The following is a 27312-nucleotide window of genomic DNA, read 5'->3' on the forward strand; positions in this document are numbered from 1 at the left end:
AGGTTGATTAAACAATAACAACTGTGTGTTTCAATGCTTTTATAAGTCCTCATTTTCTATTTAGAATTCTTGTCAGTCATCAACTTTTCCAAAACAAAGGTAAAACACCTTTGAACATATCAAGCAATATAAAAGCCTGGGGGTAGATGAGTGCTGAGTTTGTTGGATGTTTTCAGAAGACTTTCATTGCCTGTATCTTGGAAAATTATAGAAGAATTCATAGGAAGTCTTTAGTCATTAGAAGACAAAGAGGACAACTCGTGCTGGTGTTTCAATTCAAAAGCTCCCACATTAAGGTTTTTTGTCCAACGTCTAGATTCCCAAACTTAAACTTAAAACTACTTTTGAAGCTTCACTGCCCGTGTGACTGACAGCCATAATGAAAACCAGCAATTCACGGGTTAGTTCAAATACAAAACATCTCTTCAAAAACTTGAATGCACAAAAATGAGCTGTATACAAAAGTCCCAACCTCTAATCGTTCATGTTTGTACAATGCCATGGTGAAAACACCTTAAGGAACAAAATTGCAACCTGAAAGGTTGGAACTGTGCAAGCGTTATTAAGCGTTCATTCCCTGTGCAACATGGCTTCTAGCAATACCCATCTTTCTTGCCTTTTTTATTTTGTATTATTTGTGTTGGTCACTTACCCCAGATCTCCAGGTTTCACTCAGTAAAAACATAGCAATCGAGTGGTTACGAGTTCGAGTCCAAGCCAGGGTGGAGACAATTTTTTTTCTCTAAATAACAGGTAACACCACACTGGCAGCACAAGCTCACATGTTATTATCTTTATTAAAAATTCTTGCACTTTTCAGTTTATATTACATTGCCCAAGTCTGTCCTGAAGCAATATTATCCGTTTAAAACAATGCTTATCTTGCGACTCCCACTTGTCACTTTGGGACCCTTACCCTTTGGTTTAAGGAGTCCTCAGAACTTCCATTCACACAGCAAACAAAGTACCATTACGCAAATGCATCTAAAGCGATGACTGAGTATTGCGAGTAACAGTGCAGACAAAATCCAAGATCTTGGGTTGTATATGCCTAGACACCTGATCAACGCAGCAGTAGTTAGCTATATTAACAGCTATTAGGCTCACTTGTCACCAAGCATTTATAGCACATCCGGCTTGTTAAAACAATCGGGCAGTGTGCTCCTTCTCTTGTTGCTGGTTTCTCACGTCCCAATGGCAACCCCACTGATTCATTTCAGTTTCAAGAAATATCTATGCAGTTTACATTACCCAGCTTTAGAAACTCAAGACTTGCAAAGCTGCTAGTCTCAATCAGTTGCCTCCTTGTTTATTGAAGGACTCCGCTGATGTCATAGCAAAACTACCATCCATGTTGATTAACACGTCTTCAACTAGTGGACATATTCTCCTTAAATGGAAATATGCTTGCATTATTCCAATGTTTAAAGGTGATAAATCTGAGGACAAGGACAACTACCCACCAATTTCTATCCTCCCAACAACCTCAAGTCTTGGGAATAGTGAAATTTTTCTCTCAACGTATTCCCAATGAGTCGGAAATCACTCAACCCTTGCAGAGCCTGTTGAAGAAAGATGTAGCATGGATCTGGTCACATGAGGGAGGTAGCGGCGCATTTGAAGCAGATCCTGTGAAGTCACCCTGTTTTACGGTTCTTTGATACCTCTAAGCCAGTCAAGTTGCAAGTGGATGCTTATAAGTCAGGTGGGTAAGCATGCATTCTTCAGCATGGGTGTGAGATTGCCTATGAGTCAAGGTCTCTCACCCAAGCAGAGAAGCACTATGTTCAGATAGAGAAAGTACTTCTCGCAGTGGTATTTGGCTGTGAGAGGTTCAACCATTATGTGTATGGCAGACCAGTAGATGCGGGGTCAGACCACAAGGCACTTGTATCAATCACAAAGAAGCCACTATTCAGTTCTTCTCCAAGGCTTCAACGCCTGCTTCTCTGACTTCAGAAGTATGAAGTCAACATCACTTTTGTTCCTGCAAAGTACAAGTATGTAGCAGACACACTCTGAAGAGCCTTTTTGGATGAACAGCCTGAAGATGTTGATTTAAACAATGACATGGAGATCATGGTAAATAGCCTAATTTCAAATCTTCCCATGACCCAAGAGAAGCTTGCACAAATGAAGTCTGCAATAGCTCAAGATAAAACCCTTCAGATGTTAGGTAAAGTTGTTAAGAACGGATGGCCTTTTCATAGAAACCAATTACCTGCATCAGTTGCTCATTACTGTTTACAAAACAGAAGTTTGTTGTTCCTTGGCCAGTGGTTCATAATCTTATAAGAGATGAGACAAGATGACAGTTCAGGTCAGTTCATTGATTCTTGACATAAATCCCACAAGAAATGTTCACTGCCCGCAGTTTAGCAAGAGCTAATCGAGGCGAGCAGTGGTTACAAGCAATATTTACAGAACAAGAGAAAGCAAAAAATTAAATTAAGTTAGATATATAGATATGTTTGCAGACGATATATTGTATTATATATATTGTATTATGTCCTAAGTTATATCCATGAAAGTCACCTTGATATTGAATAGTGCACGTCAAGAGCCAGAGCCGTAGTCTATTGGCCAGGAATATCTACCGCAATTGAGAGAATGTTTGCTAAATTTTCAGGTGTCTCACATATCAAATAGAGAACCAGAAAGAGCCTCTCCTTTCACACGAAGTGTCTCAAGACCGAACATGTCGTCGTTGACTACTACTTTAAGTATCCTGAATTTTGTCTCTTGATGGACAAGACAGCTAACTGTGTTATTATAAGCATTTATGCACGACATGGTATTCCAGATGAAGTTGTTGCTGACAACATGCCCTTCTCAAGCAAAAGCTTCCGTACACTAAGGGAGTGAGGTTTGAAATTTCTACATTAAGTCCCAGGTGTCCACAATCCAACGGGATGAATGAAAGAGCAATTCAAACCACGAAGAACTTAACTAGCAAGGCACGTGAAGATGGAAATGATTTCTACATAGCTCTCCTGGAACACAGAAACACTCGTTTCTCTAGACTGAAGGAGTCACTTGCTCAGCTGTTAATGAGTTGCATGTTGAAGTCCAAACTGCCTACTGTAGTGTCTCTTGAAATCTCAAGTGGTTGACAACCCCCAACAGAAGCCGCAATAACGGAGTGATGAGGAGAAGATGTACTATAATTAGAATGCAAAAGACTCGTAAGCCCGCCAGTGTTACTGCACAGCATACTTCCCCAAGATCCTACATAGTCATGACACCTGGTGGTACTGCCTACCAAAGAAAGTGTCTTTACCTGCTCCCAACAGGAGAGTCCCCTCCATTGATTGCAGGACCAGCTAATGATGAGCCAGTCACACCTTCAATAGTACACCACCAGAAGCTGCTAGCAGTACTGAGTTGCCTTCCCAGGAATCATCAAGTGTACTTCCAGTGGCTAGACTGTCAGATTACCAGCAAGATTTAGGGAGGCCTATATCAAGAACTGAACTGTCCATATACAGTGAGCAGACATTGGAACAAAGTTTTCTATTGACTTTATTAACTGTATGACCTTTACAGTTGCTTATTACTAGGTCATGTTATGGTGGGTTATGTACATTTAGTAGTGAAAACAATCGTTTCACATAAAAACAGTCATTTCTAAGTAGTTTTCATGGATAGATGTCACTAAATTATTGATTTACTTTTTTTTACAAAGTGAAGATGTCACGTTTAAGTTAGCATAAACAACTGGAATTAGCATATTATATTACCCATACATATAGTCTGTTGTGTTCGTACAATAAAGTCTTAAGATGACGCTGTGTGCATGTTGAGAGACTAACCCTTACAGCGCGTTTCCCATTCAAGCAAAAACGTCCTACTCATTGTCATTGATCAGCACACAAAGAAGAGCATAATCAAGTTAAGCAGAGAGTAAACAGCTAAGCCTAATGATAGTAAATCTAAACTAGGCAAACTAACAGAGAAATGCATGACATTGTGGTTAGGACAGACCCACAAGAAATGTCTAGCAGCTTGGATTCTGCAAGAAGATCAATCATTATTCTAAATGCTATTCTAAGTCCACCACCTTCAAGAAGTAGAGGACTCTGACCCAGAAGACATTAAGAACGATTGCCCTCTCTTTGTGTACTCTGTTTAATCAAGCTCTGTAACTGAAGATGGGCAGTTTTATGAAATTGGTGTCAGGGTTCTTATGGGTCCTGGAACACCTTGAAAGTCCCGGAATTTAGTTCTGGAAAGTCCTGGAAATCTGTTAACTCAAGTAATAAAGTTTTCGCCAAAACAACTGTCTGCACTTTGTTCTTAGGATTCTAATTTAGTGTGGGTTTATGGTTTTGACCGCAAATAATTTTCCCATCTCATGCATGTGGCATGCCATGCAAAGTTTATTCAAAGTACAAAGGGCCTGTCTATCTCGCCACTGGCCAGAAAAAATGCTGGCTCAGGTATAAGAATGGATTGAAGGAACGTGTCCTGCCATATGCTCATGCGCAATAATAACCTTGAAATGTGTATTGACACATGTTCGTACGTTGGCAGCAAGTATCAGTGGATTTAAGTTTTACGCTTTGTTCTGAAACATCCATGGAAAATGCTTGTTCAATGACCGTTGGTTGGAAAACTCTTCCTATAAATTGTGGTTGGAATGGACGAGGACAAGTATAAGGCCAAATGCAAAGTTTGCATGAAGACGTTCAATGTGTCAAACATGGGCGAATTGGCATTGACAAGCCACAAGAAGGGAAAGAGGCACATTCATCTTATAGAAAAGCAGCAAAGAAATACAACCGGTGACATAAGGAACCTTTTGTCAAGCAGCTCTTCTACTGCCTCTCAAGCAGCTACTAAAAGCAGCAAATCTAGATCAACTGCATCAGCTTCAAGTGATGACAGGACTACATCAGCAGGTATGTGTGCGTTCATGACAAGGAATGATACTTTAACTGCTGAAATTTGGTGGGCGCTAAAGGTGAAAAGCAGTTGTTATTCCTATAAATCCCACGAAGATATAAATGCTTTGGTGCAAACAAATGTTCCCAGACAATGACACTGCTAAGAAATTCCAGCAAAGGGGAACAGTGCAGTGGCAGACAAGTAGCAAAACCCAACAGGCTTAACCTTTAGACCATCCTAAACACTTACGTTTTACTTTGATTCTTTTCACAGAGAAACAGTCACAACAATTTTATTTTAAGCAAGATGTTGTTTCAGTTTTAATTCTTTTCATTTAAAGGGAAGCATGTGACATAAAATGGATATTATCTCTTACACTCTCGCCTCCCCAGCAGTTCATTATTTGGTATACTAGGTCATGTTACTTGGGAGGGGGAATAAACACCCTTTCGCTGTCAGCCATCTAATCAATATTTATGTCAGTTGGTATGCCAGCTACACAAGGGTTGTGAAAAGATCAACAGAACATGGAGTGTTCAAACTTGGGAGAATTAAGCCACACCAAGTGAGGCAGAAAAGCCAGCAATGGACTTCAAAATGAGAGAAAAATACTCCATCTCAAGGTGAGCCACATTTCATCTTATGTTATAGTACATTCTACCTTTAATTTCAAGGGAAGTCAATTGTTACCATGTTCTTATGGTAACATAAGGGAAACACATCAAAACAATCCTTTGTATTGTGGACACATAGTTCTAAATTAAAAGCACAAGACCAACTTTACAATTGATTTCTTTTAGCATTTTCTTTTGTTTTATTTTCTTAACATTTTGTCCATGCACAGTTTGTTTTCATCAAGCACCAAAACTCGCGTTTTTCAATGCTGACAATCTGAATGTGGACTGAAATCACTCCACTGTGTTCCAATACAATACAACCCTTATCTAAACAGGGTAACAGTTAAAGCTACAAGCTTCTAGGGTCATATAAATCCAGCACACAAATAAATAAACACTTTACTTCATCAGAGGAGCCTTGTATCAGTAAAGAGGCTTAAACTATTACAGAAACATGGGGGTAGGCTGCAGAAGCAGGACACCCTGTGCATGACAATGAATATACAGTAGTGCTGAATGGTAGTGGCAACAGCAAACAAATCTAGGTGAGTAATTCGATTGGAGCAAGTGAAGATTCAAAAGATTGCAATAATATTGGTGAAAATAAGCCTACAGATTACTCAGTTTTACTCCAGATCTCATGGGATATACATCAACATCTACACATTAGGGTCAACACAGCATCCAGTGCATCATTTGCATATCTTGCCTCCCTTTTAAATCAACTCCTGAAAATCATAATCAGTACAGTGAAAACAAGGAGTATGCGACAAAGTTGCAGTTACAGATTATGTATATAAAGAGATATAATCATGCAACGAACTTTGGTTAGTACAAAACAGAACCACGTTGACAGAACATGATGAAAAAAAAAACATTACTTAAATGGTAAGGTAATGGAGACTCTGAAGCTAGAGTGGATTATAGTCAAAGTATCACAGTAAGACATTGGCAAGAATTGGCACCTGCTGTGAGAAGCATTGTGAAGTTCAAGTGGTAGGAAAAAGAGTTAACCTTCCAGTAACTAGGCAATTAGTAAGGCCTCATTCTGGGTATATCAAAATTAACCTTGAGTGGGTTTTGCACATAAAGCAGGCATGTGGCAAAAGCAATTGAAAAGACACCACAGTCAGAACCATTTCTCTGTCTCTTGACAGAGGGCTTTGTGATTCCTCTGAAAGTAAGCCCAACTTGGCTGATAGCAAGTTCTTGCAGTTCTTGTGTTACTGGGGATAAGATACTGTCCAGAACAATAACATCTCCAGGTGGACACCCAATGGAGGTCATAGATACCCAGTGATTTCCATGTACATGCAAAATTTGAACAAAATCCCTAGTCATTATATCTAGCTGCCTTAGTATCCCTAGAGATGGTCTCTGAAATCCTTTTATGTTTACATAAATTGCAAGTAAAAGCAAATGGGCCTGATGAATCACTGCACATTCCAGCCAGCCACCAGATTAAACTCATACTGCCTAGTTGGTCTTCCGGAGCATATTTTTCTTATACAGTTGCCCTGGTCCAGGATGTTTGTGGGAGCTTAGCATGTGGCGTCTGCTGGGCTTGGGGTGTCTGTGTACCAGGCTGGGCCTGGGGTGTATGCAACCCACACTTGAACAGGGATGTTGTTTCCTTTATGTGCAGTGGTCTTAGTGCTGCCTCTACAACCTGAATTTATCCATACATTGGAATTGTTAGGCAAATGCTTGAATCCAAGACAAGCCAACTGAAAAAACTTTCCATTTTTGTAATCCACACTGTGACATTTGAGAAAGCAGTCTTTATCTGATGGGTTTTCTGTACAAATGCTGATAGAGCTCAACTTCAAAGCTTCAGTAGTTGGAGCGTGCTTAGTTGACTTGGTTGACCATCTGAATTCTGGTAAGGACCTGCAGCTGGGGCAGTACCACACCTCTGTGATATTCTCAGTTCCAAGGCAGTCTAAATGAATTAGTCCAGTAGGGCACTTTGGATTGCTGCATTTGCCAGTGTTGTCAATGTCAACTTTCCTGCAGTAGCAAATGCCAGTGCTTGAGGATTGTGTAACTTCACTGCTTGTATGCTTCCTGGTATACCACCTGCCTAACACTTCAGGCAAACGCCAATTCTCCAGAACTGTTCAAGTTTAGGAAGAACAGTCTCCCAGCATTGAGGATGGCAAAAATTTGCAGTTGTACTATTTCTGCTCCCTTGTTACTGCCTACTGCACAACCTACAAAGTCACAGTTGGCAGTGAAAAGCTGCTGCTGTACTTGATAGCAGTACTGATGCTCTTTTGAAAGCATGTAGTTACCAGAACTATCTTTTCACAAACAGGAAAAATCGCTGTTCTCTAGACAAAGGAGGCACTTCACCTTGCCACAAGCCTTTCCACAACAGCGACAGTAACAAAGGAAACCTGGTGTATCATGTAACCATGGATAATCTCTATTTGTAATAACTCCACACTTTATGACTTTAAAATTTGTATGGGTCTCTCTGTTTCATTCTTAATTCATACTTCTGAATTGCAGTCTTCTCATGCTTGCAGCCATACTCGACTGGCTTTTTTGAACTTGTTTAATATGTATTCTGTGTAAGGGATAGGGATGGAAGGGAAGGGTCTGAATGACTGGCAGCCTTGCTCTGAGGTGCACCAATTCTGCCAACTCTATGTTTAAAAAATGCATCCCATTTTGCCTCATTAATGGTATCCCTCTCATGTAAGCAATTTCTTCACTAGATATTTTGATCTTTGTTTCCTTACATATATTAGTAAGATCAGGATAGGACAGGTCAACATACTTGGTTTGATGTAAATCCATTACAGTAAGAACACCAAGGCTTCATAAGACATATGCTTCAGCAGAAGGAGAGATTAAACTCAACATGAGTGCCATTGTTCCATTTGATTGTAAGCCTTCATACTCATAAAATTTGTAAACTGCCTGTTTGTGTAATAACCTGTTTTAAGAACCAAAAAAGCAGAGGAGATCTGTGGACTGTTTGGGTGGAAGGCAGTCAGGCTCAAATCACTTCCTGTCGATAAGTACAGGGTCAATTCCTTTCACAGATATTTTATTCAAATAGTGCTTTCTCACAGGTACCTCTAAGGCATATTCAGACACCCAGATTGTTGCCTTGTCTTTGGGACTAAAATATATCAAAGGCAGGGATTGTAACTCTATTTGCTCCATTATACTTGTTACACAAAAACGTCATGCAATATATGCGATCTGAGGTGCACAAAAATGGCGCCCGCAATATCTGGCGGTCACATGAAAATGATCTATTGCAAAAGAATCTTTGAAAAGGACGACAAAGTGGGGCACATAATACTTTATACCTGAGAGATCATTCTATGCTGTTCCAAAATACATTATGGAGGTGGGAGATGCAGAAGTGTTTCAAGAAAGCCCCTCCAGCTAGAAGAATTAATCCTCTGACTGAAAGAGCCATGTAGGAATTGATGGACAGATATCACCATGTGAGGCACAGAATGGTGTACAGTGGAATAACAAAAGATAAAGCTGGAGCTCTGCCACCTGCAGTATATTGCAATCAACCTACTTGAATGAAGGTGATGTTCCATGAGGACTCACAGGATCCAGTAACAGAAAATCAACAAAGAATCAAACAAAAAGGGCCACAAGTCACAGCCCCAATGATGAAGTAATGGTTATCACATTTGTGGACAATTGCGTGGTTGCAGTTGTTGCTGTTGGTGAAGTGCCTGATCCTATTGCTGTACAAGAGGATGAATACGACACTGACTCAGAGATCAATGTGGATGATGACACCTCACCACCCATAACACCAGTTGCTACGTCTGGTTGGGCCATCTGCACTCATTTTTACCTTGATTTTTAAAATCAAGTATGTGCAAATCCATTAATTAAATAAGTTTGTGAAAAAAGATGTGGAAGTTGAGAAAGCCTAGCAAGGAATTATGGAAGATCTTATTATTGTTGAGCATAAAATCATCTTCAACTTTTAAATAATTGCCCATAATAATAAGCTTTATTTACCCATCTTAAAACAAGTACACAATGGATTTGCATAGTTGGATTTAAGACAAAAATATACAATTCAATCATAAACAAAGGAGCCTTGCGCCTTGCGCCATTAAAAGAGTTTGCATGTCTTTGGGTTCTTGAGCTTGGTATTGCTGCTGGGCCTCGTACCGATCTCAAGTTATAGCTGTAACTAGTATTTGGCTTTAATGAGAATTTGATTTGGGTGGTTTTGATCAATTACAATTTTACGATGATGAAAAAATAAAAATGAAAACACAAAAAATGTAATCAAAAGACTAGTGTAACCATTGGTATATAACTCATGGATAAACATCTCTATTACCATCCTGGTCCTTTTGAAGCCACTTTCTTTCTTTTCTTTTCTTTTTTTTTTGTGTGTATCACATTTAGCGTTACAGTGAGTTTTTTTCTGAGATGTTTAACAGCCCAAAATTTTACTGTTTGATGTGATAGAGGCATTATTGTTATTGAGGTACCTCCATCCAGACCCTCTGGTATGTTTGTAATGCCAGGGGTTTCATCTACATGTTCCTATTAAGCAACTTGTTTCTACTCTTTCGTCCTTCTCGCCAAGTTATGCCGTTCTGGAGCAGCAAAATATTTTTACTCTTACACAACCCCTTTCGGCAACCCCTTCTACATTTTTTTCTGTTTTATGATCCTCTACCTTTGCAAAATGTTGCTTTCCATAATTTATTTTCAAATAGGCAGTAAGTCGTTGTATTTACAGTGAAAATGGTAAACTGTCTGTATGGCCACAGTTTCACTGTACACAAAGACCACAAGCTTGTCAAGTGCACCAACCTCAAACACCTGACAAGTATACCACCATGCCTTCAGTGGCTGTAGCTAATCAGTAACAAAATGTGGTAGAGAAATATTATCAAGGAACAGACCTCTTCAGACCCAGAGATCAATGTACCAAAGAAAATGATCCACCCAGGGTGGCCCCCAAACATTTGGCTCTTTTGTGATGAGCTTGCAGTATAAGATGGGTTACCAATGAAGGGCCTCTGTAGAATAATCATGCTATGCTGCAATTAACGCCTATGTCGCAAATGGAGGTTGGGTGTCCAGGAGCCAGGGGCTGGTACCGCCAACCCAAACCCCATAAGCCCAGCCACGAGCCCTGCCCGCAACCCAGCCTTAACCCTAGCACCTGTCACACTGAGACTAGAAGCTCAGTGGAAAAATAATAAGTAAATAAGACAACGAACTAACCCTAACCCTAACCAGCCCCCAACACCAACCCTAAACAATAACAAGGTAACACTACCGGGAGGGAAGGCAGGGAAAGAAAAACCCAACAAAACGCAATAAACTAGCCACGCCACGAAAAACGCTGAGTAGAGTAAATTTCCGAGCATGTGCAAAGGAGCATGCCTAAACTGCAAGAGAATACTGCTGGCCGACCCGAACCAGGCCCAAACAGTAATGTAACAACAAACGCCCAAACGCTAATGTGCCACCTGTGCTCAAACTATACGCCCATAAATGCTAACGACTCGCTACGCCACGCCACTAAGGAGCAAACTTGCTCCAAGTCGTTAACTAAGTTAAATTACATTAAACCCTATAAGGAGATCCTAACAAACCTCTAATCAAGCAGACGGTCTTTTTTACAAGTCACATTCCTCAGGTCACAAGTACAGGTCACTGTTGTACTGGTACATAACCAAAAGGGTTAGCATGCACGAGGCCTGAATTAGCTTTTTAGTACAGGGTAGGGCTAGGAGACCCTGTTTAGCTTGTTTATATACAACTATGGCAGTGATCTGTACTTGTGACCGGTGACCTGTAAAAGAAACCTGCCGCTACTCAGCACACCAAGGAACTGAGAAGACCAAGCTCAAGGCTGGAACCTCAGTGTACAGGAGAGGGCTCAACAAGGATGTAGAACCTAACTTTGCCCTAGTTTCCATGAATTATCTAAAAGTTACAAATTCTATAAACATTATCACAGCAACTAATTAGAGAAACCTCCACTAAGCATTGCCTTGTAATATATAGCAATTCACGAATGTTGCATGTAGCTTAGCCCAAAAGTGCTGAGAAAACCAGTCGTGTACTGTTGCTGTTTTAAAATAGAATAAGCAGTGCTGAGCCATTTTCATTTGTTAAACAATACTATGGTATTAGACAAGAAATGCATACCATCATCCCCAACCAAGAAGGTCTCTGTAGTGTGTTCCATAACACTGCGTGCTACTGAAATGGCTCGCTTTACTCGCTTAAGACAGCCAACAGCCCCAACATCATGGGTAACACTAAGAGAAAAAAAACTTCACTTAATCTCATACTTTTAGGATCTCATCTCAAGTTGTAATAATATATTACTTAAAAATCTCTAAAAGGTAGATCCATTCAATTTGAAGCACTTTTGCTGCTGCAAACTACAAACAGTTACATGTACATCGCACCTTACTCAACATCCTCTTGCAAAAGAATGTAGCCAACAACATTAAAGTTGTATTCCTAAAGTCAAACTTTGAATTTCGTAAACATGTACTGATCCTTCATCAGTGAACCTGATCACTTATTCTCCTTTAAAATGGTTTAACGTGGATGCTCCTTAGGAGTGAAAAGGTTATCCTCACCCATCCATTATCATGGCATCCAGAGTGGTTTCTCCATCTTCATTAGGACTACAAGAAAAACACACTTCATCATATTACTGTATGAATTTATCTTTGTTAACAATGTTCCAGTGAGATTGACAAGTTGATTGAGGTGTTGGTGAGTGGGTTATGGGTTGCGCACCAAGCTTCAAGGGTCATGGCTTGAGCAACATAAGAGGAAAGAAGCGAGTGCAGATTTGATTCTTAGCTGAAACTTCACATGCATTTGAGGCAACTGAAAGGTGCTGATGAACATTGGAAGGCATGGGTCATGCATCATGAGGCTTCTCTGTTGTGTGAAGGTTTACATAAATCTGTACACAGATCCAAACTAACAAATCAATGATCAATTACATCAATGAGTAATCGATGGATAATCAATGAGTCATCAACTGATAAGTCATTGATTATTGGTGATGATATATGGGTAATCAATGACCAAAAATTTTGGGGCCTATCAATTACTCATTGATGGCATTGATTACTCATCGATTACCTATTGCAGAGTGTCAAGTGCTTTAGGGGTCCAAAAATATAGGAATATAGGACTCAACGACCTGAAAATATAGGGCAAAACCCACCAAAACTGCAAAAATATAGGGCTAATCTGGCAGTAACTAATAGGCCCAACATAAGGTTCTTTATTTTATAAAGACTCTCTAGATATACTGTTCATATAATATGCTGCCAAAATTGAAAGCCAACAAAAGAAAGATGCTTTTCCGGTTTCAACTTATCGTTAGTTCATTATTTATTTCAAAAAGTCAGAAATGGCAATCAATTTTTTCTCGGATCATAACATCATCTCACTGAAAAAAAGCTACTTAACATGCAAGATCAATAACAAGGGCAATCTTACATTCCTTTCAGTTCAACAGTGGTTGACAACATCAACAGGTTCGAGTCCAAAACTCAATACCGACACTTCTGTGAATGCATATCAGTAGCAAAGAAATGGATTTACTGACAAAAACTCTTATAATTACAAAAATAGGCCATATAAAAGACAATTTGAACACAAGTCACCGTCCTGGATGCACTCATATGCTTTCAGGTCAGCTAAAGCACGTGAAAGATGGACCCCCACAGTCAACCCACAATCCATTGCACACCAACAAAAGTTAAGAGAAAGAGTGGGTGCAAATTTAAAGAAAATGTGCACTCTGAGGTGTTGCAAAAGGGTCTTTGTCACACGAAAATCTCCTGAATTGTGGATTTTAAATGCCAATGCAACGTTTAGTTAATTTTCTAAATATTTCTTGAATAATTTTTCAAAGAAGTCCTAAAATACGGGAAAACATAGGATTTTTCCTCGATTTATAGGACTTTATAGGACAAGTCTGAAAAAATAGGATTTTATAGGATTTTATAGGAATACAGGACTCGCTTGACACCCTGCTATTGATTACACATCAGTTACTCATTGATTACAGGTATATTATTATGCCACACATAATTTATTACAAATCTTTACATGAGTGGCTTACGACAATAATAATAGCTATAGGCAAAAAGGAATTGTACGTGCATGGTCAAACGGGGAAAGAAACTGAATTCATAGGAATCCAAGACTCGTTTCTAGTCTATTATAATGTTTAGGCCATCTATGAGAAAAACGAAATGGTATGTATCATATTGATTTGATGGATGATAAAATTACTGAAAAGGAAATATTCAGAAGGTCGAGTTGTCTTTCTCGCTCTCCTGGCTATCAGAGTCTGGAAAATATACTCAAAAATTTTCAACAAGTTTTCCTGCTGGGGTAAAAGTTTTCCGTCTAAGGCAGTTGTTTTAATCTATTAATGTAAATATGAAATTGTTTAATTTATTTCTTTATTTTCTATTTGGTATGGTTTATGTAGCCATGAGATTTGATCGATGACTAATCAGTGTCATCTATGACCAATCAATGCCTAATCGATAACTGAAAATTTTGTGGCCTATCAATTATTCATCGATTATTCATTGATCATTGGCAATAATCAATGACTAATCAACTGATTAACCATCGATTTAGGTGTGTTCAAATACCATCGTCAGTTACAATGAGTACAATAAAACTGCACTTACATATCTCAGAGAGTGGTAGGTTAAATAGATTAACATTAAATACTCACTGACAATTACAATATGTAAATTACTAAATAACAGTTATTATTATAATACACCAGTAAAGAGGTGTTACACAATGACAGATTAACATGTTACAGTTTCACTGTAATCATTTGAACATACCAAAACAAGCTATTCATGTATAACTAAACTAAAAACATTGTTCTCTATTTTCAACACCATCAAGCTATTACTACCTTCCACCAAATCCCACAGTTCCATCACACTGCTGTGCCTCACACACTGAACAGCCAGACTCTATTGCATCTAATGCAGTGCCTTTTCCGCTTGATATTAGTCGCCATGCTGTATAAAACAATCAGCAAAGTAAAAAATCAACAATCAGATGCTACATACCATACCCAATCACCACTAACAGTATCAGGATATAACTCGTTTTTGGCACAGAGAGAAGTTTATTAAGCATCACACTATATACAAGAAAAAGACACTGACCATTGTTTAATAAACTTCTCTTCAACTCACATGAAATTCATTTCCAGGGTGACTGGGAGGGAAGAAATGTATAAGCAATAACTTGAACTTGTAAACTCTAGGGAAACTAAATGAACTACGAAACACTGAACCACGATAACCTGATACTATACCAAAGGCCTTTAGGGGGTAAGTTGTGCAAATAAATTCCATTGAGCACGTGCTTGCCCAAGAGGATTGTGATATTGTTTATGATTAGGTAAATAGGAACCTTGAGTCACGTTTTTGTTAGCTGTTACGTATGTCATGCGGAACTTACTTACAATTTGGAAGGAGAGTCTAGCAAAATATCAGAAGTCACTTCAGGGCTTTTTTCCAGGCACCCTTTTCAATTAAACTCTGCACGTACCTCAAAACTCATATGGTTCGACCATATGGATCTGAATGTGGAAAATCGGTAGAGATATGATCAAACTGCAAGAGGAGGTCCAGGAGAAGTTATCCATGTTGCAGGGAACTTTTTATCAAAAACCATTTGTATACGATCAGGAAGGGCGATCACATTGTCAAATAGAGCATTGTCATCATATTACACAAGGTAAGGTGAGAACCATAAATTGAAAAGGCTGTTGTTGAAAATTAATCACAGAGGTTTTCCTTGCGTTTTTGAAAGTGTTACCATCCTTGTCGTTTTAAAATGGGACAGACCTTGTGCATTATGCACTCGATCAAGGAAATGTGACTTCTAAGAAATTTCGGACTAAATGCCACTTAAATCGAGTAATTTGTGCTGACTGTTTTCTGTGTTGTCAACATGAAATACAGGTTTCGTGAAATACCAAAAAGTACGCACGTGAATTGTGATGTGAGAACAAATAGGCTCCTGATTCGTGCTTGGGACCCCCCTCCCCCCCCTCCCCCCCCCCCCACGTTTACCACCCCGTACGTACAAATTGCACATAAGTTAGGTTCGTGTATGTCGGATAGTATGACAGTGGTGCATGTATAATTATTGCATGAGGCTTAGTGGAAATCTTTCCAAACTTAAAATGAAATGCCAATGTACATTTCTAGGAATCACATTACAAGTTTACATGTTCAGGCTTCGCTTCAAGCTTACTTCCTTGGAAAAGCTTACCTTCAGAAGTTGCGTTAGTGAAAGGGGGGCCCCATGTGTTAATGACGACGGGAAGAAACTTGGAAGCCACAGTTTTTCTTTGCTCCGACAGTTTTCCGTGTGCAATACACAAAAACATAGCAAAAACAACGAAAGAAAAACAGCCCGACATGCCCGCCATGTTACAGCAAATCAGTTAAATCACCGCTGAACGCACGTGAAACTCGGCCGCGATCCCAGAATTCCCACAATCGGTCTGCGCTAGGTCACGAGATGGGAACACAGTCCGGAATGTGACGACAGTTCTGGGACTGTTTTCTAGAGATGATAGACAAGGTCATGATAATAAAATATAAAATGCTAATTCTTGTTCAAAATATGTTCCTTAACCACTACTTCAAAAAACAGGCATGTTTGTGGGCTTGAAAACTGTTGTGAAACTTTGTCTCAAAGACATTCTAAATCCTCCAAATGGCAAGGAAAACTGCCCCTCCCTCCCCACCCACACACATCATTTGACCCATAGCCCGGTTCAGCCTGAAAAGTAACTTATGTGCACAATGCAATGCGGTCCTCAACAGAGATTAAGCTTTCACTGATTTCAAAAGTTATATTTTAGTTAAAATAATAAATAAATAAATAAATAAATAAATAAATGAAATTATGCAACATTACAGCAAGATGTGGTGAAGCAATTAACCTTAGCAAAACTAGTCCAATGTGAGAGTCACAAAAATAAATTTTCAATCAGAAATTTACTTATTGCTTTACTGAACAGAGAAAGATTTCATAGAGCCCTCTCGACTACATCTTGTATTATTAGTAAACAAGTAAACGTTGTAGCATACTACATTTTGCAACTAAGAAGTATTAACTCTTATTTTCGGGTCTGTTTATCTTTCTTCAGTTCACAGGGAGGGAGGGAATCAAGGGGAAGCCTCTTTTAACTTTTTAATTATTCCCAAATATATCAACATGTACATTCTCCATAATGTTCTCTCCATATTTTATGGTACTAGTTGGGAGAGTTTGTTTAAGAATCAAGGCAGCTTATCTTTGCTGATCAATTCCTTCATTCTCATGACAAATATGCTTGATCAACTAGTAATATTGTACTGAGAAATTACATCTTGATCACTATTGGGGCTTAAAGGGTTAAGGCCTTGTCAATAGGCCTTTTCACAGTCAGTGTTTGTATGGAAATCCGATGTCAAATAATTTTCATAAAACATCGCTTCTGAAAAATTCATGAATCGGAAACTTTTGGCACTAGGAAAAGGATTTTAAGAAAAAAATTGGAGGGATGTAGCTGTGCCAGAAAGCGTCCAGTCATGTTTTGAACTTTCCATTCATTTCTCTGTATTTTTTCCCGTGAGTTATTTTTAGTAGCAGTTCACGGCTGGTTCGCTATACAGACAAATATATGGAAAGTTCAAAACATGACTGGACGCTTTCTGGCACAGCCACATCCCTCCAATTTTTTTTCTTCAAATTCTTTTCCTGGTGCCAAAAGTTTCCAATTCATGAATTTTTCAGAAGCTATGTTTTATAAAAATTATTTGACATCGGATTTCCATATAAACACTGATATTTCAACCCTGTTTGCCTACTCGTCAAATTGGCGTCGAAAACCGTGATAAGGCAAAGTTGTCAAATATGTGTGCGCATTGCGGGCCTATTTCTATTTTAAGACCTCAGAGAATTGCGAAACGACCTTTGAAACTTCGTCACTAGGAACTGTTTCATTTCATTTGGGAACTTCAGGGTTATTCCATCTACTTTTAACGTTGCCTTACCTATAAGGACTAAGGGAAGCTTTTATTCATGGTTCACATTTCACTTGACAAAGAGAGATAAACTCATCAGTTCAAGACAGATAGAGAAAGATATCTGTCCCGGTTGGAAAAGGAAAACAAAAGATGCTACGTGTACGCTTACATAATGGAAAAATCTTCCGACCAATCAGAAAGTGACTTCCATTTTGAACTAGCCAATTGCATTGGCCAACAAGTATGAAATGAGCCTTGGCGCCCAAAAAGTCGGTCTTTTTTTGTTTACATCGACTGTTTTGATCATGGAACGTTGACTTTTGGGTGTGTAACCAAAGTTCTGAATATCTTACCTATGTATTTTAGGTGAGCTGGTTTTTCATCTCGTAACTGTTCAGTGTTGTTGGTAAAGAAGTGGTGGAGGCGCACAAATGAGGTACGTAGAAAACGGAGCTATCAGATGTAAGCGCATTTTCTTCATACTAAAATGGCGTCTTCCCGAGCGGTGACAGCTGAATTTTATAATTTCTCTTTATATCATAAAACAGAACACTAACCTATCTTGAAGTCTAATGTATTTATATCTAAATATGAATAATATATATACGGATGATATACTGAACCTACTTTGTGAATAGAGAACTACCATCGCGAAATATCTGTCATCTTCCGAGGAAATATATATACGACGTATCAGTCAATTAGGCCAATTGCCTTTATGTATATTTTTTTCTTTACCCTGGCAACAGTAAAATATTCTCTAGGAATATGGCTATCGAAGCTTTTCTCTTCTAATGTTTCATGCTATGGAAGCGACAAAAGGTTAGAAAGGAAATTAATCACACTTTCGATCGATTTCGCGCCGTGCAGTACGTTCGTTTGACTATAATCAGATTTATTGCCAACTTTACTTTGTTGCTTTCAGTATTCTTTTAGTTCATTTGACCGACATGTTGGGGAGATTTTTCTAACCTTTTCTGCAGTATGTAGTTAAATTCAGTTTCGGTTAGTATCTTGGCACTACACAAAATATGAAAAAAGATGTTTTTTTACTGATAACATGCAAGGGAAAAACCCGTGACGTCGCTCGCAAATATCTTAGCCGTCACATAACAGCCATAGAATTTGCTTATATGTGTGTTCTGTTGAGTGATTCCGCCTGAAAATGGATGCACAATGGGATAAGAAATATTACTCAGGTCTCTTCATTTACTATAGATCTGTCATGAATGTTCTCTTGATCCTGTAGTATCCACTGGGGTATAAAATTGCTCAAGCTTTTAAGCTCAAATGAACGTTCCAATCAACATTGTTGAACCAACAAAATATTGTGCAACAATGTTGGGACATTTAGCTGGGGCTTTGGAGTGTGGCAGAATATTGATCATGCCATGCCAAACATGTTTAGAAAAGGCTGTGAAGTCATTTTAATCATATATGCAAATGCTCAGACTACATACAGAGAGTTAGCCTGCAAACGCAGACGTATTTCCGGCTATCGCTTCACTCCGCCGAAAAACAGGGTGGAGTGAAGCGACAGCCGGAAATACGTCTGAGTTCGCAGGTTAACAGAGAGTAGACCTGGGGCACTTTCACATTTCTAAAGCCAAAATTTTGGTTGAAAATTCAAGAAACTTTCTGTGTCAAATGGAAGGGCTTTTTTTTTTTTTTGTTCCAAAATTGCAATCTCATTGGTAGATCAAAAAGGTTACATGAACAAAGAGCACAAGAACAAAGGAAAATGGAAGTGGAAATTTTGGGCAAATGGAATAATGCAGATGTACTGTAAATTTTCCAGAACAAATAAACAACCTTCGGGGGCACTCAAACTTTTTTTTGGAAGAGAAATTAACATTCCATTTGCTCAGAAATGCCATTTCTATTTTGCTGGCTAATTTGTGCACAACAAGGTATGTTTTTGTTCTACCTATGAGATTGTAAGTCTGTAACCGAAAGCAAGGCTTTGTAACTGGATGGTAAGAGAAGTTGGCACAGAAGTTTCTGGAGTTATAAACAGAAAGGTTTGGCTAGATGAAAAGTGTCCCAGACCTATTGAGAGAGATTTGCAGTTCCGTACTTGCCTTTACCGTCTGGTGGTATGATTAATGGAGTAAGAGCTTTATTTGTAGTATAATCTTGATTACATAAGTTTAGTCTGAGGGCTCTTTCCATTGATCAGAAAGTTCTGGCCGACCAGACCAGTCAGTTCATAAACAGAATGTACCAATTTGAAGGATAAGTTTTATCCTAGTCCTTTGAGTTTCTTCAAAATAGTATGTACCTTTTTCAGAGTGATTATTTTTCAAGATTTTGCAGCACCATCCCTTTATAAAATGATGTATTTGATTTAGTCTGGCTGGCCAGTACTGCCAAATGGAAAACACCCTAAGCTACTTTCTTATAATTAAATTTGGATGAACATGTCATATTTTTTCTCACAATGAAGAGTTTTAGGGTGCAGTGTAAAAATAATAAGAAAATAATAATAATGATGATGATGATGATGATGATGATGATGATGATGATAATTAAGCTTGCTGATAACTGTATTTTGCAACTGATAGCTAACATTGTGATAGGTTCCTATTGCACTGAGAAGTGGTTGTACTTGGAAAACGTAGAAAAGGGTAAATTTGTTTCCATGAAATGAATAATGTGGTCTACTGTTACAATAGTCAATTAAGCGGATGACCAGTCAACAAAAGGATAAGTCCAGACATAGGTATTCAGATGGCCACACCTGAGAGGGAATTCCTTGTAAATGTCATTACTTAACCAAAATGGGGTTGAGTCAGGAACTTATCTAATTTGGCTATTTATTATATTACTGTTGTGATTGTGGGTGTTTACAAGTGTTCTTAGGTGTCAGAGGAAACCATTTAAATCGCCCATTGTTTTGACTTGTTTAAACCTGTTAACGTAAACAAATATTTCTTTTCCTGTAATGTGCATACACGAAGATCATAGTAAGCTTACATCTTGTTTTTTTGCATTGTCCACATAGATACAGAGATTTTGTGCAGCTGTTTGTAGAATTAGTGAGGTACTGGTAGCCGAGGTGAGTATGAGTTGGGAAAGCAACAGTGTTGATATAGACATTAAAATTCTGGCCTTTACCATAGAATCATTGGTGTTTTATTTCACCATGGCATGTGATAGCTCAATATTTTGACCCATGAGACTGTGTATTTTTATGTTACAGTGTATCTTTCCATTGTGCACCATTTATCAAGAGATTCACTCTGTGATCCCATATTTTATTACTTTATCTAAAGATGTGATTCATGCTGGTCACACATAACACTTCAATAATTTCTCTTCTCTAGGCTCTAGTCAAATGGCATTGTTTCAGTGTTTCATAAGACAAATTTATGCTCTGACCTCTTAAATGTAAGAGCGTTTATTAAAAAAATGGATCATTGTATTAAATGCAATAAAATCGGATTGATTGGCTTAGAGGCCAATTAGTATATGAGTCGTTATCTTTGCCCAAGAAATAGAGACCATTCAATTGTCTTCTGGTTCTTCATGCAAAGTAAAATTGGCAAGATCTACATTGTAGCAATATTTATTTCTTGATCGTCCTTAATAAAACAATTATTCCACTCTTGCTTGTTGGATAAGAGGTGATTTTAGCCAACTCTGTGCTATGGAATAAGTAAATATTGATTGGTGCAATCCTGAGATAAGAGATCCCTAGTCAAATAGATATTAACGAAATTTGACAACAACAATTTCTGACCAGCTGCAATGTATTTTCTTGTAAATCCAGCTTTTCAATAGCTTAATGGCAGTTCTGGTAGTATGTTAACAGGCAATATTTTTTTTATCAACAAAATACACATACATCGATTTTTTTTTTTTCTTTTCAGATGATAGTTTCTTGTGGTTTGAATGTTGGAAAACTGCTCAGAGTGCTGCATGAGGGGCTTTTGAAAGAGGAAACACACTGTGCACCCCTTGTGTGCCTGCTCGGAAATGAGGTACTTCGAGTCAAACAGATGTCAAATACTTTTTATTTGATATTAATATTTTTTTGAGGCAAAATGCTGCATAAAGGCCATTATGCCTGCTACAAGTGACAGGTATTGTTGACATGAATACACAAAACTGGAAAATTCATTTTGAAAATAGACTGCTAGCAGTCACTTTCTGGATAGTCATCAGGGAGCAAGCATGGAATAACTGAGCAAAAAAAGCTGAAAACTGGAGTGAACAAGCAGAGAGAAGCTTGGGAAGAGGCACCAAACTCTTTCGTTTCTTCTTTTTTTTCCTTGCTCAAGTCTCAACCCTTTGTACACTTTCAGCTCTTTTGCTCGGCTATTTGAATTTCACACGGCCTCTCAGCCACCAAGAAAGGGACTGCGAGCAGTTTTTTTTGGAAAACACTGCCTGAAACAGGGTATTGACTCCTGGCCTGGTAATTGGCCTTTTGCTTCTTTAAAGTTTTGTAGAAACAGGTGTGGTTTCTTTGCTATTATGTATCCAAGCAGTGAGGATTTATAATTAAAAAGCACATATGGTGTACCATCTAGTACATTTAGTCAGGAAAATTTGGATCGTGAGTTATTTGAAAAGTTGCTTTCTTTTCTAGGATTCAGATGGAATCAGTCTTTCCAATCGGGATAATATAACAACTTTCATGCTGAATCTGAGCAGACACTGTGGCTTTCATTCAGAGACATACTCCCTTTCTGTAAACTTGCTTGATCGTTTCCTGTCAGTTGTAAAGGTGAGTGCTGTTCAGTTGAAATGAAGTTTACAGTACCTTAAAGTCATTAAATAAATTTTGTGGAAGAAATGTGATCTTATGTGATATATACCTACACTATGACCTGTTAAGTTTACTACTTGGGATGCTCTACCACACATGAAACTACATGTAGGTTCATGTGACAAACATCCTGCCTCTGCTAGGATTTGTACATGTATGTTGATGTGTCCATGTGAAAGAAATGTGATGTTACAGTATATTTTAAGGTCATATAGGTTGGACTCAACTGACTCAACTTAGATTTTCTTTCTCTGAGTATGCTTGCGTCACTGACATCTGCATGTAAATAAATGTTATTTTTAATTATTAGTACATAATTTGTAAGGTCTATTGTTCAGAGCATTATTGGCTAATGACAACTTGCATTATAATTAAGAACTTTGTGGAACTAATGGTGATATATGATATCTGATATATGAAGGTGATATAGGGAGTACATCCTTGTGTGCTGTCAGTAGCTAAACGCTTGACTGTACACCAGTTTAAATGCAATTTTTCTGAAATTCTTTTTCATCTTGAAGGCCAAGCGAAAATATCTTCCTTGTATGAGCATTTGCTGCCTATTCCTGGCTGTCAAGATGTCTGAGGAAGATGAGGTAATATAAGTAAAATATTTTCTAAACATATTGCAAACAAGATCTGTATATTAATAAATGTGGTTACTGATTTGCACAAATATGCGTGTCACGTCTGAGTGAAAAATTTATCTATCATTACTGATTTGCTGTTTGCATGCATTCCATATTTTAAAATTTTGTTTATATTTATATATATATATTTTTGTTCATTGTTAGGATGTTCCAACAGCAGCTGATTTTGTTAAAGTCAGTGGTCTTAACTTCTCTTCTTCTGATTTGCTACGGATGGAGCGCATTATTCTCGATAAACTTAAATGGAATCTTAATGCTACAACTCCTTTATATTTCCTTCAAGTAGTAAGTATATATGTACATGTACAAAGAGAGTTGTTAAAAGTGGAGTTTCAATGCAGATTAGGCTTGCATTATTCTAAGTTGCAAAATCTAAAGAATGTATTTTGATTTCTTTGCAGTTTCATGCTCTGTGTGTTTCAAAAGGATATCTTGATCATTGCCCAGTGAACCAACATTTGCAACATGTAACCTTAATATTAGAAGGTCTTCTTTGCCACCACAAGTTTATAATCTTCAAGGTAAGCTTGCTTTTCTTTGTCTCTCTTTGCTTGTTCTATGAATTTTAGTTGTTGTTGCTTGTATTTTGTTGTGCGGAACAGATTGTAACAAAGTAGCCGTGAAAAGTGCTTTGAAAATATGATAATATAGGGACCTGCATGAGTATTAAGAACATTGATGTTGCACAAACATGGCTAGAAGAGCTTTGATATTTGTTTAGTAAACAGAGCATTTCAATAAAGGAAACACTTAACTTCCTTTTGTCACACTCTATGTCTAGGATGTCAGCATTTGCATTTGGTTAAGATCTCTAATATTAGCAGTAGACCCATTACATTGTTTGACAAAAGTCAGTTGAAGGGCTGACAGCATAACTGTCTTATGTTTAATTTTAGGCTGATTTTTAGTTTTGCTTTAAAACTGCCTGAATTTTTGTATGTGGCATTTGAAACTAGTCAGAGAACATAACTCTGTCTTTTCACTGGTTTTCACTTAGTTTGGTATAAAAACAAGGCCAAAATCTATCATTAAGTCATTGAAAATAAAGCAGAGAAAAAAGCAGGAAAACAGATGCTTACGAGCCCCCCCCCCCCCCTCCCCCCTCTTCAAAAAAAAAAAAAAAAAAAAAGGGAGAAAACACAAAGCGATGTTCATTCATTAAATTGAAGGCCCCATGCAAAAATTCAGGCCCTCTGTACTTTGACGGAAATTAAAAAAATCTACCTAAAATTTGAGATACCCTTCTGTTGTAGCACTCATAATGACAAGAATGTGTAGACAGCTTGATCTTGGGTTGTCTTTAGTGTTCATGGTTTGATTTTGAAGTTACTATTTTTCAAAGGGGAAAAAAGGGGTTGCACGGCAAGGGTATGCCTGTATTTCATTGAATAAAGTTTTAGATCAGTGAGCTTTATATATCAGATTATGTTAGAAAGGAAATACTAGACTTTTAAAAATTGGACTGTATAGCATTACAGTAACTGTAACTTCTGACTCCATGTGTAGTCCACAGTTTGTCATTTTTGAGCTGTCTTTTGGCTTGTCTTTAGAATCAAAGGACTCCAAACATGAAAATTAATGTTGTTTTAATATTACTTTGAACCCTAGATGTCCCAGCTTTTAAAATGGAGGGGTGGTCCCTAGCTATTGCCACTAGAAAACAATGTTTTTAATTTCATGTATATAGTCATTCCTTTCATGTTTTTGTGTGCGTGGCATAAGTTCCCACCAAGGTTTTAGCCAGAAATTGAAAATTGGACAGGTCTAAGAGGCATTGCTCCAGTTAAAAAAGTGAAATCAAGTTTGAGAGAACTGTAAGAAACTCAGCAAGTTTTCCAATTTTTAAGAAGTGTCTTTTTTCTGCTTTTTATAGTTAAGTATTTGTTTTTAGTCCTTGCAGTGTGTATGTTGTAATCATTTTTATATCTCGATTTTAGCTTAAATTTTTATATTTTTAATTGTATCATATATATCGATTTTAGCTTAAATTTTTTATATTTTAATTGCATCATATAACATACATCTAGTAATAGGACCTCTATGTAAACCACTCTTGTGATGGAGCATCCTATTAAAAGATTGTTATTATTATTCACACCTAAAAAATGCATTAGTATTGATTATAAATGCAAGTTTAATGTCAAAAACACCTTTGTTTGATATTCAATGCCTTTTTTTTTTTCAGCCATCTACTCTTGCTCTTGCTTTGTTGAGTTGTGAATTAGTGTATGTCAGTAACAACTGGCTCCTGGCAACACATTTCCTGCAACAAGAAGCAAAGGTATCTATGATAGTTAAGCTGTTATTAAATGACATGGGTTATCATGAATGACTTTTGTTGTTGGGCTCAACACTTCAACTCCTGGGCCCAGTTGTTCGAAAGGCGATTTAGGCTAATCCCTGATTAAAAATTAACCGAGGTTTGTATCTCGCTCATTAAAAATGGTTTTGAAAGATGATTTTGAGCTAAAAGTTGAGAAAAGGCTAAGTCAAAACTGAAGGGCAAAAATCTTTTAGAAAAATATTTATTGATTAGTAATTAAACTTGAATCAAACTTCACGTTAAACCAGGATTAGCTTAATCGGGCTTTGAACAACTGGGTCCTGGCATCTCTGCAATTCATTAATACTGTAGGTGTTTTGTTTTCCGTGAAAGCAGAAAAGAATTCATGTTTGAGTATAGGGGTAATTTCTTTTTATCAGGACAGTTTTAGGTGTGTTTAACACAGCTTCTCAAATGCAAGAGAAAAATTGGACGAGCAGGCATGCTTTCGTGCATGCTCCTTTGTTGAATCTGAGTCGATTATAATCCTTTCTCTATGTGATGTTGCAGATTCCAGATGCAGAGCTATGGCAGTGTTCCAAACTAGTGGATGAGCATCTGAACTCTGTTGCACAAAAGCCCAGATTCAAGACATTGGCTATCACTGACACACAAGATGAACCTTTTCCAATAATAGGCAACTAAGTGATCTTTTCTCCAGGTATGTTTTTTCTTCATTTTTTCTTTAATTTTTTTCATTTTTTCATCTGCAAACTGATAGTCAGTGGTGTAAAAAACCTGAATGTATAGATGTTGTCCAACCACAGTCTGGATTCTGTTTGGCTTTTCTCTAAAATTTTGACAGACTGTTATTTGGATGTCAAATTTCCTAGACCTGAAAGTGAAATGAAATGAAATGCTATTATTCTAGCACAGCTAGGTGCCCAGAGCATGCACCCAGGCTATTGTTACCAAAGGCTTTTTGTTTGTGGTAATTCCAGTTTATTTCAAACAGTAAAAAACATTGCTAATATCAAAACTGAAAGGTATCATTGTGATCTTTCTAGAGATTAAATGGCCCAAAATATTAAAATACAAGGTGGTTGATTCAGGGCAAATTCAATGACAGAATGATTCCATGAAACTTCTCAAACAGGGCCACCTTGAATACAGAATAAATAAACTTGCACATGATAATAATTATTGTTTGTACAAACACAACCAATTGCAAAATTTGGTAGTTTTCTGAGAAGTCTGCAACTTGGGGTGGTTTCAAATTAAGCATTATACAGTTGAATGTATTGTCTGCAAGCTTCAATGCTGTTAAAAGACTGTTTTCAAAGATGTTTGGTGTGCATCCTTTGTTCTAAAGTCACGCTGTGATTGATTACAACAATTTTCAAAGGGGTCCAATTTGAGTTGTTGATAAACATTCAAAGATATAATTGCAACAGTAACTGCAAAATATGATTGTGTACTGTGACTTTTTTTGATGCTGATGTCAAACAGTTAGTGATTACTTTGAATCCATTCCTTTTAGGTGCCCTAACCTGTTTGCTGGTTGCAAACCTGGATAATTTCTTTGTTTTTATTGGAATAGTTGCCTTGAACATTGTTATAGTGGCAAGGGGACATTGAACTGTTAGACTAGTCAAGGGAACATGTCATGAATGTAATTAGTTCATATTTGTATATTGACCTCATGCATGTCAAATAGGCAAACTACACTGTAAGTATCTAGGTCTCACAGCTAGAAGCTAAAAATATGTGTATACCATTCTAAACAATATCATGACTAAGAGTCTTCAGCCTAAGTTATACTTTGTTGGGTTACTATTGTTGTTTTTCATGTTCATGCCATTTAATTGTACATTTGTAATATTCAGGGTTTTTTATGGTGGAAATGGAAGAAAGAGTAGGGTTGGCATTTTATTATTATGTGTAAATATTTTGGTATGAATTAGGAATAAAGTTTTTTTTTTTTATGGAGAATATGGTTGTGTCATTTATGTTTGCACCTCCTTTGATTAGCCATCTCAAGCATGTAAAAGCA

The 27312-nt window shown here is 37.6% G+C and overlaps 2 protein-coding genes across 2 annotated transcripts in view; one reads left to right on the top strand and one right to left on the bottom strand.

The window, feature by feature from the left end:
- LOC146457826 (N(4)-(Beta-N-acetylglucosaminyl)-L-asparaginase-like) overlaps window positions 1-16019 on the bottom strand; it is a 41099-nt gene extending 25080 nt beyond the window's left edge. The window contains exons 1-4 of the mRNA XM_085091574.1: window positions 15825-16019; window positions 14449-14557; window positions 12119-12166; window positions 11676-11788 (exon numbers count right to left, since the gene is read on the bottom strand). Coding sequence (XP_084947700.1) covers window positions 11676-11788; window positions 12119-12166; window positions 14449-14557; window positions 15825-15984 — 430 coding nt within the window. The 5' untranslated portion in view covers window positions 15985-16019. The remainder of the gene's footprint in view (window positions 1-11675; window positions 11789-12118; window positions 12167-14448; window positions 14558-15824) is intronic.
- Window positions 16020-17838: 1819 nt separating this feature from the next.
- LOC146457829 (cyclin-I-like) lies at window positions 17839-27251 on the top strand. The gene is made up of 10 exons (XM_085091511.1): window positions 17839-18008; window positions 20577-20630; window positions 21445-21555; window positions 22167-22304; window positions 22868-22942; window positions 23141-23281; window positions 23398-23517; window positions 25182-25277; window positions 25830-25980; window positions 26800-27251. Exons 3-9 carry the CDS (start codon window positions 21445-21447, stop codon window positions 25962-25964), a joined length of 816 nt encoding a protein of 271 aa, XP_084947637.1. The 5' UTR covers window positions 17839-18008; window positions 20577-20630; the 3' UTR covers window positions 25965-25980; window positions 26800-27251.
- Window positions 27252-27312: the final 61 nt, after the last annotated feature.

This window comes from Pavona decussata, unplaced genomic scaffold (genome assembly GCF_977016875.1).
Source record: "Pavona decussata unplaced genomic scaffold, jaPavDecu1.1 SCAFFOLD_237, whole genome shotgun sequence".
NCBI classification, from domain to species: domain Eukaryota; kingdom Metazoa; phylum Cnidaria; class Anthozoa; order Scleractinia; family Agariciidae; genus Pavona; species Pavona decussata.

Bases quoted from the DNA above. Each gene is read 5' to 3' on its own strand.
- LOC146457829 (XM_085091511.1), top strand. From the start codon at position 21,445: ATGATAGTTTCTTGTGGTTTGAATGTTGGAAAACTGCTCAGAGTGCTG. The intron at 21,556-22,166 runs GTACTTCGAGTC...TTTCTTTTCTAG, and splicing joins TGTGCCTGCTCGGAAATGAG to GATTCAGATGGAATCAGTCT. The intron at 22,305-22,867 runs GTGAGTGCTGTT...TTCATCTTGAAG, and splicing joins GTTTCCTGTCAGTTGTAAAG to GCCAAGCGAAAATATCTTCC.